General features: G+C 41.8%; 1 protein-coding gene across 6 annotated transcripts in view; it reads right to left on the reverse strand.

The window, feature by feature from the left end:
- LOC100701796 (Golgi apparatus protein 1) overlaps positions 1-13,427 on the reverse strand; it is a 36,092-nt gene that overhangs the window by 12,137 nt on the left and 10,528 nt on the right. For 4 of the 6 annotated variants that reach the window (XM_005449260.4, XM_019360856.2, XM_019360855.2 and 1 more), the window contains exons 2-14: positions 11,343-11,372; positions 10,871-10,957; positions 9,075-9,290; positions 6,352-6,555; positions 5,382-5,453; positions 4,967-5,153; positions 4,409-4,623; positions 4,100-4,221; positions 3,803-3,904; positions 3,015-3,168; positions 2,139-2,180; positions 800-1,024; positions 321-383 (exon numbers count right to left, since the gene is read on the reverse strand). In XM_005449260.4, the coding sequence (XP_005449317.2) occupies positions 321-383; positions 800-1,024; positions 2,139-2,180; positions 3,015-3,168; positions 3,803-3,904; positions 4,100-4,221; positions 4,409-4,623; positions 4,967-5,153; positions 5,382-5,453; positions 6,352-6,555; positions 9,075-9,290; positions 10,871-10,957; positions 11,343-11,372 (1,719 nt within the window). The remainder of the gene's footprint in view (positions 1-320; positions 384-799; positions 1,025-2,138; positions 2,181-3,014; positions 3,169-3,802; positions 3,905-4,099; positions 4,222-4,408; positions 4,624-4,966; positions 5,154-5,381; positions 5,454-6,351; positions 6,556-9,074; positions 9,291-10,870; positions 10,958-11,342; positions 11,373-13,427) is intronic. The other 2 variants (XM_019360857.2, XM_005449262.4) reach the window with 1 other exon arrangement.

A 13,427-nucleotide genomic window follows, 5' to 3' on the forward strand; every position in this document is an offset into this window, starting at 1 on the left:
TGTGAAAGGCTGGAGACTGTTAGTTTGCAGAGAATTTTCAAAATAATAGCGTGGGGACTGTCCACAAGAGAAAATTTAAATTTGCTGTTACATATGCAAAAAAAAAAATAATTAACTAAACTGCAAAATATCCTCCTTGGCAGGACTTCAGACCCACTAAGGAAAAACGTTACCCACCGCAGCTTCAGTCACAGGAACATCAGTTTGCTTGGAGGCTGTTGTAGATTCTCAACCAAACTTAGTATATTCAACCAAAAAACACAGAAAATGCCCAAAGAATTGAAGCTTGAAGGAAGATGTGCTCATCAGTTCATACTTACATGGCAGTGGGCCTGAATGACGGGATCACAAGCTCTCATCAGCAGCGCCTCAATCTGAATATCCTGCAGATGGAAACCACAAACCCAATAAAATGACTTCAGTCAGTTCAGGTTAACCTGCTTTTACCAGAGTAGGACAGCTCAAACTCACTATTTCAGTCCAAAATGTCTGCGTACTGTACTGAGGAGTTAATTATCAGGTTGATGCCCCACCTGCTTCAGTGCAAATAATACAACTTTTCAGACAACTGGAAACTGGTTTATAAACACCTATAAAAAGGGCCAAGTCTTTAATCATCTATCATTTAACTACATACAGCAAATTTATGCAAAAATCGTTTCAAGCCCTTACTTCCTTTGATTTTACTAGTTTTAATGCCTCAAATGAACCTTGGAAACATCAGTTGTCTCATGTTTGTGCCTAATGTTTTGCACGTTGCACGCTTTAAAGGAACTGCAGTGTACGGAGACAAGCTAACCTCTGACTCCAGCTCGGTCAGGTTTCCCACCACCTCCTTGCAGTCAGCAACCAGGTCGTCTAGGTGGTCCTGCAGGCACTCCAGCTCCTGCCCGGCCTCCGTTTTCTCGCTGCACCACTTCCCCAGGTCGGTCATGCAGCGTCTCTGCAGCTCAGGGTCCAGCTTCACATCCAGCGCCCTCTGGTGGAGAATCCTCTGCACCTCCACCTTGCAGTCCCGGGAGAGCTGCAGGAGGAGGAGGATGACGACATCGTCATTAAATTACCCACCAAAGTATCAGCTGTTATTAGTCACGGACACTGTAAAATGATACTCCACCCAAGACTTTCAGTGCGTCTGTCCGTCACATTTAATCCTCAAAAGCCTTTAGATTTGTAAGTTTAATTCAATATTAACAGATAAAATTAAAAAGTGTGATATGGACATTAAACATTAATACTTTTGTGGCACTTGTTTTTCGCCCTCCATTTACTTCTCATTAACAAAGACGACAATGGCGGAGAGTAGCACTGCCTTTCTACTAATCAAGTCTTCGTTATCAGCCTTGCACTGCATTGCACTGTATACAGGTCTTTGTGATATTTGAGCTCTTTAAAAAGCTATTTATTGATTGTGTCACACTGTATTTCTCTAGTCCGTACTTGTACTGCAGCTGCACATTCCCAGGTTACTAAAATGCATTGATATTAATGACCGCTAGAGCACAGACACCTGCTCAAGGTGTGTGAAACTTCCCATATAGGCCAAAACATTTTTTGCAGCAGGCTGTAAACATGTTTACAACATGTTTAGTCTATGGGGACTGACTCTACACTCAAGCCTCAAGTGGACATTCTACGAACTGCAGCGTTTTACAACTTCCTGGTTCTCATGGACGTTTCTTCCTGTCAAAAGGGAATTCTTCCTCCTCACCATTGCCAGATGCTACACAGAGGGTAATTTGATTAGCAAGGTTCTCTCTTTAGCATCATAGGGTGTTTAACTAATTTCACACAACTTGTTACAAGCCTCGGTGGGACTGGAACAACACATTTTGGGTGGAGTATCACTTTAAATACAGCAAGCGTTTGCTACACTGCTTATTTTAATCAAAGGCTTAATTTTGCTGCAGCTGAATCATCAGCATCACCAAGATTTCCGTAAGTGGATCGTCATATTGATTCTTCACTTCAGGGTTCAGCAGCTCACTTCAGCAATTAAAAGCCAGCTCCCACATGCACTGAGAGTGGGTGGGAATTATCCAGCACAATCACTTCTCCTCTACAAACCACCAGTGATCATCCAAGATGCGATTTCTGCGAGCAGCATCATAAGATCAGCAGCAGTAAGAGGTACTCACCATCGAACCGTGGTTTTCCGCTTCAGACTCACCACTGGGGAACTACGAGAGCATTCTGTGGTCAGAGACTTCCCGTATATATATATATATATGTCACCTTACATTTACCTCTTCACATATGCAAGTTGCTGTCAGTTCAGGCTTAAAGCACCTTCGTGCGTTTATATTAAATAAAGATTAAAGTCACTTCATCTGAATTCGTCGCAGCTGTCTTCACCTCCTTCAAACCGCAAACATTTCCAGTATTTTTCACATTTGGCAGAAATTCATCAGACTAAACAATTGTTTATCTTCTGTGAGCCTGAAATGTATCTGCACTTTTAGGCTGAGCCTACAGATAAGTCACAACCTTGAGAACAAAAACAGAAACAGCTGTGAAGACACTGAAAACTTAAAGCAAGGAAGATTTCAGCAACTTAAATGACCTTTTATTTAAAAAGCCTAAACTGTAAAAATGCACTTTTTTAACTAATTTGAATTCAGAGGCCTTTCAAGCCACTGGGAGTATACAAAACGTTCCCCCTGTAAATCGCTTATTTGGCATAAAAATGTCCAAATTGCAGTGGTCATTTGAAAACAAAATTAACACTGTATTAATTGCAATACTGCTGCTACAGTGTAAGCAGTGCCACAATTAAGGCGACACTTCACTGAGCCACAGTGCACATTCTCTTTATAAAATTAGTCTACTTTCCTAATGTAAATACAGAGCTCCTATGGCTGCATGAATGCCCTGCAAGCCAGGTTTCTGTGCTTTACAGTTACCTCTCCTGAAACAAACTGTTCTATTAACGAATCTAAAACAGCGCTTGGAGATCTCCAAGTCCTGTAATCTTCACATTTAATCATTAGATTAAATCAACGGCAGAGACTCACCCTTCGTCCCTGCTCCAGAGAGCGGTAGGCGTGGCGGTACAGGCACGAGAAAATGGCACCAGGCGGCATCAACTCGCTCGTCTCATTCCAGCCGTGAGTGTGGCAGAGTCGGGATGCATCCGACTGACATTTCTTGTACAGGATCGGATCCAACCTAAGCAGCGACACAGGGTGTGACAGGCAGATTAATACCTGGAGCTGTGTCTTTGGGGCAAAAGCACAGACGGAATAAAAGATAGACGAAGATCCTGGCTCTGAAACGTAAAACCAATGCAGAACTGCCTTAAACCTACTTCTTTTTTTTTCTTTTTTAAATAACCACTAGGGGGCGGTGCCTGTGGTTGTAAAAATCCTTCCAGTTCCACAGACATCTATGAGAAAAACCACCCTGTCTAAACACCTCCCTGCTGACTTTATGGGCTCAGTCACTCATTGCATATCATAGCAAATAAAACATTAAGTTAGCAAATAAGTCGTTAGCAAACACCTCAGATCCTCATTTGTCAACTTTAACTTCAAAGCAGATGGCAACAGCAAAACTCCTCATCTCAAGGCTTCCAATCAGCACTTTACAAACAAGTGTTTTTTATACCATCTATGGTCGCAGTATTAAATAGAGGCAATCAACTAACCAGGAATACTTTTACAACAGCCTTGTTAAAATGCAATACAACTAAAATGATCAATTACCAAATACCAATAAACTGATATACTAAATTGAAGATGATTATCTGAACCTCAATAATGTCGAAAATAGACTTTTTCTTCAGCCTGTTGGCAGGACTTACTTCCAGTCTCTGGCGATGAAGTACTGCAGCTCCAGCAGTCTGTGCTCGCAGTCCTCCACCATCTTCTCAGTGTACAGATGTTCCATGAGACACGACAGGATCCTGCAGGATGAGGAAACAGAAACAGATTCACATCTCATCCACACGGCACAGCAGCCATAAGACCTTGAAAGATCGGTTCTTCTTCAGGTTTTATCCACATGATCATACAGCAGGTGCGATCATTGCAATTTCTTCTACTGTGCCAAATTTTATGATTTCTATTTGCTGGATCCCTCTCCCTCCACGAGGACTCACATGGGGTCGCCACTGCGGATGTGTTTGCAGGCAGTCTGGATGACAGACTCACAGGCCTCGTTAAGCGCTCGATCGATGCGGTAGTCTGCTCCGGGGTCGGCTTCCTGGATCAATGTTTGCAGCTGTGGATGGAAAAAATATCATAATAAAATCAAAATGTGTAAGCAAGACATTACTACATTCTGGGACATGTAGGAATATGATGGGCGCAGGTCAAACAGAGTTGTGTTCATGCAGGTAAATCTGTAAAGTGATATCTATGAAAATGTTTCTGTAACCATACAGTGAATATTATAATTGCCATCTCACCGCCTTCTGACAGCTGGGATCGATGGCGCCCATGTCTCCTCGGCCGACCCTCATTAGGCAGTGCAGCGTTCGTCCTTTGCGGTGCAGACCGGAGCAGTGACTCTCAATCTCACTGCGACAGTGCAGCACGATCTCAGGACTCAGAGAGAAATCCTCCATCAGCATCCGCCTGTAATCCATCATCTCACCCTGACACTCGCCGCTGACCACACGACCTGAAACGCACACGCACACACACACACTGTAGCTGTGGTATCTTGTTTAAGCACAAAATATTCAAACACGTCACAAAAAACAACTTGAGGAACCAACCTGGAAACTGACTTCTGAGGTTAAATGAAGCTAACCTTCTACCTTCACACAAACTCGACAGTTTGACTTTGTCTGCCTTAGACTAGTCTTCAGCAAAAATAAACAGGAGAGGGTTCGTAGTGGAAAAAAAACAGAGCAGTGGCTAACATGTAATTGAGCTCTCAGTGGCCTCTGAGTGCCACACAAACAAAAAGGGACATTTAATTAGTTGCTGGAGCCGAGAGCGACAGATAGAGGTCTGCTCACCTCGATGCACGGCCGACTCCAGACACAGCAGAAGGTAGGACAGGCGAGCTTCCCTCGCTCGGGGCAAGCTGGTGTCCACATTGCAGTGGTACTTCCTCAGGTCCGACTTGCAGGCTTTGGCCAGCGAGTAGCTGACCTTGTAGTCCTGAGCAATCAGCTTCTGTCTGGTGGTCAGCGCCTCGCGGCACTGATGACACACAACATACACAGAAACTTATTACACAACCGAATGCTCATCGAGTCTGATTTTTAATCTGCAAGAAGGCTGTATGCATCACAATTTGTACACTTTATTGTTCTGTAACCATCATTGCTATAAGACTTTTTTCCCCTCACCTGGAGATGGAAAAGCTTCATTTTAAGTATTTCGTAGAGCAAAAAAAACTCTCTGTAAATAACAGTAAATGGCACTCACCCTCTCAGACATGGAATCCTCAAACTTGTGATTGAAGAGGCATTTGTAAACTCTTCCTTCCCCGGCCAGAGTCTGAAAATAAAAAATAAAAAAAATTTAAAAAAGGGGGAAAAGTTCATCAACTTTCAAATTCAGTCATTTTAAGGTGCTTTATTAATGTGAAGTAACAACTACAACTTCTCTTTATCCCATGTGACACAGAAGGCGGCAACTAACTAACCAACTATAGGCTTTATCAAAAAACAGAAAGACTGAAGCTTAATCTTAAAAAGTAGAGCAGCTGTCTGCTGAATCCAAACTGGGAGCTGGGTTCAGAGCACAGGGGCCTGAAAGCTGAAGGCTCTACCTCACATTCTAATTTTAAATGTCCCAGGAACCACAAACGAGCCTGCAGTCTCAGATAATGAGTACTATGACGTCTTTAACATCAACTTTCAATTCAGTTCTGGAGTCAGTGAAAAGAAACCAATGTGGGAAAAATGCAATCTTTCTTTATAGTTTATCACTGAAGAACTTTTTTTTTGAACAAGTAACAAATAAATAATGTCTTCCATTATAATATTTAATAATGTAGTTGGGTAGTTGATACTGTCAGGTTCTGTGTTCCAGTATAGTTCATTTTAATTTTAATGTCCACAAAGTAATTTCTCCCTCACAGTTTAAAGGTTAGTCTAACTTTCAAAGTAAATAAAAACATCTGGATTTTTCTGATCGTTAACCTCTCGTGCCAACGTCATATAGTCTCGACTAATCTGCACGTTCAGAGAAACACATTTTAGCTCATCTTCAAACAAAGGGACGTTAATTTGAGTAGACCCCAGTTAGATGGTACTTCAGCTTACAAATAATACAAATTTAGCAGGTTTTTTTAAATAGGATATACAATATTTTAAAAAAGTAGAGTATTACTGATCAATTTAAAATAATTAAATAAAAGAATCCTCTTAGCTCTAGAATAAAGGATTCTTACGTTTTCACAGAAGCGTTCTCTGTCGTCTCTGCAGGAGAAGTACAGGTAGCGGTCCAGGTGGAAGTCGTCGGAGGAGAGCTCGGCGACTCTCATGATGGCCTTTTTACATTCCTCCCTGATGACGTGCGCCCCTGTCTGGTCCTCGGCTTCACGAACCAAACCTTTTTCCAAACAGGCGATCACCTCACCCTGAGAGTGGACGTCCTGTGAGGAGGGCAAAGGTACCACAGTTACTACTGCCAGTGTGGCTCAGCTCCAGTATGACAAGGATTCGTTTCCAGACAGCAGCTACTATTTTAATTTGGATTACTTCATTAGTACAGCAGATATTCACACTTTATTTTTTCCAGCTTTGTGCCCCAATATCATGAATTATTACAAGTGCAGCAGTTTCCTGCCTGTGAGGAACAGAAACAAGCATTCGATGGATGTTTGACCTTTTTTCTCATCATTTACCAGAGAAAACTTAAAAGAAATGCATTGTGGGTAAAGGCTCATATCAGTCTGTGGGAAAGGTGGGAGGTATTAAACCCCGGTCCTTTTGTCCCCACGATAGAACAGAGAAAACCGACTCATAGTGTGTTAAAAACATTTATATTTCTTTTTATTCAATCATCTTCCGGAAGAGAGAGACCCCTGCACAGCTCAAACGCCAGTTGCAAGATCTCTAACATTAGAATCATAAGCTGTGTCTCATACAGGTGTTATTTTGGTACTTTACACGTCACACAGTTTCAAACATTGCTTAAATGGAAAGTTCCTTTTTCTGTGTCTTACCTATTAATATGCCTGTGCACTAAAACTTCCTGTTTTTCAGTCTGGCTGAGCACTTAGTTTGTGAGTCAAAAGTGGCCTTGCTCTACAAGCCTTCATTATTAAAGTACATAAAACAATATAATAGGAAAATAAGGATACTAAGGATATTGATTTCATGACAGAGCTCAAACCAAGTTAGAGCATTTGAAACGTCTCCTTTATACTTATTCAAAGTTGACTGGAGTTGGTGTAAACTGAATTGAACAGCACCAGTTTATTTTTATTTATTCCATCTATTATGCAATGTGTCAAAGAGAACATGCACACGGGGTCATGCAGTTCTCGATGACACACACAAACCTCATCTCCTTTGTCAACTCTACAGATAAGCCAAGAAATGATATCAACGAGCTATCTACAAGAAGCCGGGCCGTCCTCGTGGTGCAGCGAAGAGCCAAAACATCTGTGTAAGGCCGCCTCATATAGTGAGATATCACCAAATACAGAGGTCAGCTGCAAAAAATAAATAAACTACACACAGTCTCAGCAGCTTTTTGTGCTTCTGCTCTTGAAAAACGTTTGTTCTTTGTCTGCTAAATGCTCAGGAGACTCAGGGTTTGCTTTCCCGTCCAAATCCACACAAACACCTCATCTATAAAACAATGGGCTTACTCGCTACTGCGTGCGCTCCTTTTCCTCAGTTTTTGCTTCCTCCTTTGTCTTTTGAGCCTGCGAGATCAAGGACTAGATAAGAGTCCAGATGGGCTTTATCGTTTTACATTCAGGAATCCAGGAGAGTGCAAACAGTCGTTTTATCTCAGCCATTTAGTTTTAACAACAGGTGGAAGACAAATAGTGACTGAAATTAAGTTCTGATTAATTTCACAGCCCTACAAAAACGTCAAGCATTTTAAAGTAAAGAGCTGAAGCTTGATTTTAAAGTTTAACATCAAGTTAAAAGCTGAATTAATAACACATTATCTCATTTTGAGAATCAGTTCATAAACAATCCTGCCTCGTGTCGTTTCAGTGAGCGAGAAGTTAAATAAAGCGCCAACATGGTCTGTCCGATCTCCACTCAGAGCCGCACCGTGACAAATTTCTGATAATGAAACCGACTGCACTCCCGCCGACAGATAAATCATCTGCTCTGAGCTCTAATCGTGCCAACGTGATATCCCGTAATAAGTGTGGGTCTGAGGAGCTTATGGAGCTCTGTGGCAGGGAAACACGTTCAGCAGAAGATCGATTCGCTCTGCTCGCTGACAAGCTGCTACAAACTCCTCTTTTCTCATTTGAGCTCAGTCCACTTTGAGTTTTATCTGCTCTCCGACCAAAATCCAGCAGATTGGTAAAAAATACAAGCAGCACTATAAACAATCTTCAATGTACAGCTACAGCTTAGTTAGATCTCATGTCATCTTCTCTGACACGTCGACACGCCTCCAGAGAGGCTGCCATTTTTAAATCACTGCTGTAAGTCTGCTACAACTGTGTGATTTCCATTTGAGGTGAGCTAACATTGCCCAACATTCATCGTGTCGCGCACCACAATTTCACCCTCCAGCATCAGAAACACATCCTGAGGCATCTGGGAGCGCTCATTTGGCACAAACTACTTCAACTGTGGTGTGTGCAGCAGTCCATTTGGTGCTGCAGTTTTTTTGGACACATCAACATAAGATTCCTGACAACCAGCTATAATTTCTTCTGCAAGTTCTACAATCTCATCTCCATCTCCTAAAAATAGAAGAAAAATAAAGTAGAGAATTATCTAATCAATCAAATGTTCTGAATATAAACCCATTATTTATACATCTAACAACATGAGTGTAAATAAGAGCCAAAAACAACGAGTCAGCGACACAGATGTTACTCCACCTGCTCCAAAGCACATCAGCTGCCTCTCCACCAATAACCAAACAGCACTAGTCAAACACAACAAGCGTGACATCAATTCTCCTCACCTTCTCTCCGGTGCTGATGCTGCCACATTTCAGCGTGTTGATGTCATCGCGACACTTGTCCATGAAGCCGCAGATCAGCCGGTAGTCGCTGAAAACGATGGTGGTCATCTTGGTGATGTACTGGTTGCACTGGTAGTCGGTGATGTTGCCACGGTGATCTACAAGGCAGGAAACCAGGTAACCTTTCCCCAGCTCCTCCGCGGCACATTCTTTAATCTGAGTGGAGAAAAGCGACGGCGACACTTCGGTGAGAGCTGAAACATAAACCTGCCACGCCTTTAAGCACCTCATGTCACCTGTCCAGAACACCAAGGTCTGAACACTTCTGATTAACTCAGGTTTAGCTTGATTTTTAGACTTGAATTTATCAATGGCCTTTTTCCTACAAATATCTTCAATGAAATCGTGATTGTCATTGAAAAAAATAAATACATTTTTAAAAGTTCTCTATTTGTTTCTGTGCGCTTTTCTTCGTGCCTCCTGGTGCTGCAGTCCAATCGTTTTGAGATTTGGACCTTTTACTGTAATTCATACTTAAGATTTACATTGGTGAGGGTCGTGAACAGATTTTGCCCTTCCAAAGGAAAACCACCAGGACTGCAAAGAAATACCTGTAAGCAGTTTTTCCTCAGTGCTGTGTAACAACCTTTCAATGACAAAAAAAAATGTGTTTGTCCCTCTGCAGCCATTAATTAAAACTAAATAAATAAAATCCAATTAACCACTCATATTTTCAACATACCCATCATTTCCAGATCAGGAAACAGCTGAAAGTTTATGATGTATGATTTTGACCCAAAGCACAGAGACCAACAAACACAAAACTACCTCAACAGTAATGAGAGCATTGAACACAAGCAGACGATGAAAGGAGGAAAAAGAAAAGTGGATTCACACATTTGCCTTCGTTTGAGCCATTATTATTATTTATTTGTGATGGATGAATGTTCCAAACCAGTGAGACGTTAACTAAAAAGCGACGAACAGAAGAGTCTTTTACATTTGTTTGTTTTTAGCAGCTCCTTTAATATTAAAACCAGTCACGCATTTACACTTACTTTTCGTGGAGTTACTAACGATGTGATCTAAAGCCCATTTTCCATTAGTACCTAGTTACTAATAGGTTGTCGTATCTGGTACCAGGTACTAAAATAGTATCTGCTCGGCTGGGGTTCCAAAGCAATTCAAACAGGTATCAAATGTGATGTCAGACTGCGTGCTGCCGATTGGCTGGACTCATCGAGTGACGCCTCGTTCACAAAAATCAAAACCGCCATTTTTGAAACCCGTCAACACGCCGTGCTCCCCGAGTCTGACGGACAACCACAGACCAAGCAGCAGGGACATCGTCGACGTCCACCTATGTTGTAGCGTTCGTGTCACATACTAATTACGTCATAGGACACTCGGCAGCGTTGCTATTATGCGTTACTCGATTGTAAGTGAAAACCTGCCGATCCGAGTGGGCACTAACGGAAAAGCGGCTTTAATGACTTAACTGGTCAATAAAGGTTACACAGACTAACTCCACCACCTTGTAGTATTACACATAAGTACCGACCAGCCCCGGCTCCGATTCCTCTGACATCTCTTCGACATTTTGGACATAAAAACTGGCTGCGGTTTCTTAACACTCTGCTGACAGCTCTATTTCTTGATTTTAAACTCAACTCCAACATCACATCTGTCTTAAAACTTCCAAATTTGCCATTTTATCCGATGTTTCTTTTAACCGTTTGGAGGCTCGAATGAAGCTCGTCAAGTTGAGCTGCAGAGATTTGTTTTTAGCGACTGACCTCAGAGATGGTCGTCTTGCAGACCTCCACCGCTACAGACTCAAACTTTGGGTCTGTGGTCAGGTTCAGCTTATAGTTCCACAGCAGCTGGGGGAGAGAAGATACGAGGTATGACAATTACACCAATAAGGACAGAGTGGAGAAAAAAAAACAAACCAAAGAAAACAAAAACAGGCCAAAAAAAAACCCAACAAAACAAAACAAAAAAAAACTATTTTAACATGTCAATCATTTTATATTACAAAGTCTTTCTGTTATTTAATGTGACAAACATTTGGTCAAACTTCTGGATGGCTGGGGGGAAAAAAAAGTAGTAGTACTGATGCTGGCTATCAGTTGTTTATGTGAATCATTACCAAACTCGTGCAAACTTTTAGTGGAAAATCATTGCATCAAAATTATAAGACATCATAGTGCATGCTGGGAGGTGAAGTGTGAGGGTAGAGAGAGAAGAAAAAAACCCCACACTTACATGGTTGCATTCTGCAGCGATTTCAGAGTCCTGAAAGAGGAAGAGAAAAAAAAAAGTTTAGCTTTCTCAGAAAGTTTAATTATAGGGTCTGAATATCTGAGACTAAACAGAGAGGACACCTAATTGCTTAAATTTTGCAATCTATAACATCCCATAATCCACTGCAATCTTGTGAGTTGTGGGACGGTGCGTTCAGGCATTCAGCTTCTTGCTTCAGTGCGGTCACCGAGGCATTTTCCTGCAGCTCTGCTTTGACCCGAGGTGACCCATCCCGACTTCCTGCCCCCGCCCTCGACCAGAGGAAAACTCACTGTGTGGGTCTGTGAAATAACAGTGCTGCAAATGACCAAAGACTTTCTGACCATTTACCACATGGTAGCCACAGTCAGCTAGGAATAAACTGCCAGTGTGTTTGTGTGCTGTTTTTTACAGCGTATTTTACACACTGGTGTGACAATGCTCTTCACACAAACAGTGCAGTGTGAAGAGGGGGAGGGGGAGACGGTACACGATAGTACAGTCGAGTTTTAAAGAGCACTGGGATGACTCAGTTTGTAAATGTGAACCAGACTGACGCAGAACAGCAGGACGAGAAAAACAAGCAGCATCTACAAACTGAAACCAATTAAAACAAAGCTAAGTGAGAGCGATCTCCCTCCCTCTCTCACATCGCAGAGTTCAGTCCCCAGAGTGGGGAAAAGATGGATGAGGCTACGGTGACATCACCCGCTGCTTTCTGGAGGCTCATTTCGGACAGCTGAGATAAGCATAATCGCCAGCGCAGGGTTAATGCTCGTCTCATGAGGAGCGCAAAAATGACTGAATCCACGCTGGTTACTGCCTTGTCAGCCATGCTGTTAGCCATTTATCACACAGTGTTTTCACTTAAAATACACACGTTATAAAGAAGCCCACACATGCCACTTTTCTGCTTTTTCATTTTTTTGTTAAATCAGAGGGGATACAGGGAATGATATGCGGCGATCCTAAATGCAACGTTACTTTGGACATCTGACCTCTTCGTCAAGGTCAAATAAGGTCAAACTTGCATAAAATCTTAAAAACTAGGCTTAACCGTTTTGGGGTTTTTTGGAACGCGCCCATTTCAAACCCTTTTTACACGACTGTACCTCTGTTACCCTCTGTGGCAGACAAAATTGAACTGGTTTCAGAAGGAAGTGAAAACGAGCTTTTCGGGGATACTCGGCATATCACAGTAACGCAAACCATTCACAACGTACTGCAGTCTGAACACAGACAGAAAAATCCCCTCCATCAAGATGTGCGGTTCACATAAAGGGTTCAAGTTAAACTGCCTTTGTTTGTATTGTCAGCATTTAGGAAATGCTGTGGTATACGACACATCCAAATACCACATTATAGTTTGCATCCAAATATGTCACATCTGATCTCTGATCTCACTCTTACATTTCATATCTGCCTTTGTTTAAGGTTAACTCCAAAATGTGCTCCATCTTTAAAGAAAGTATTACCAAGATCAAAGTCTCAAAAAAGTAAAACAAATAAAGGAAAAAAAGAAAACAAAATGAATATATAAAAAATTAAAGTAAATATTGCCCAGAGAGTACATGATTTTTTTTTAATCTATATCCATAAAGATCTTTTTGTTTTGGACACAGGAGAAAGATTTAAGAGCTTACAGTTCTTGTTGTCAGATCATAATAGTGAAAGCACACGCAAGAAATTAGTTTTACAAGCAGCTGAGTTTAATTTATCTAAATGTTATGAATGCTGCCAAACTAGAAAGGACAGAAAATCCAGTTTGGTTTAATCTTTCTCGTCTTTGTAGCTGCTCAGTCATCCAGGTCGTGGCAGTCTTGTGAAGTCCCCCTAAAGCAGTCCAGCTGCTTTCTTTTTTTGAGCCGTTAAGACTTCAATATTTCTCCCACTTCCTGACCATCAGTGCTTTGTTGGAAAGTTGAGTGTGTGTGTGTGTGTGTCAACATACAGCAGTACAAAGCTGGGTGGAGAAACCTGGAGAGAGTTGGACAGCCTGACGCCACATCAAACACTGCTGGACTTTTGTTTTTCCACTTTTTCCCTTCCATTTCTAGGCTAAGGGGA

Source organism: Oreochromis niloticus, linkage group LG7 (genome assembly GCF_001858045.2).
Source record: "Oreochromis niloticus isolate F11D_XX linkage group LG7, O_niloticus_UMD_NMBU, whole genome shotgun sequence".
NCBI lineage: Eukaryota > Metazoa > Chordata > Actinopteri > Cichliformes > Cichlidae > Oreochromis > Oreochromis niloticus.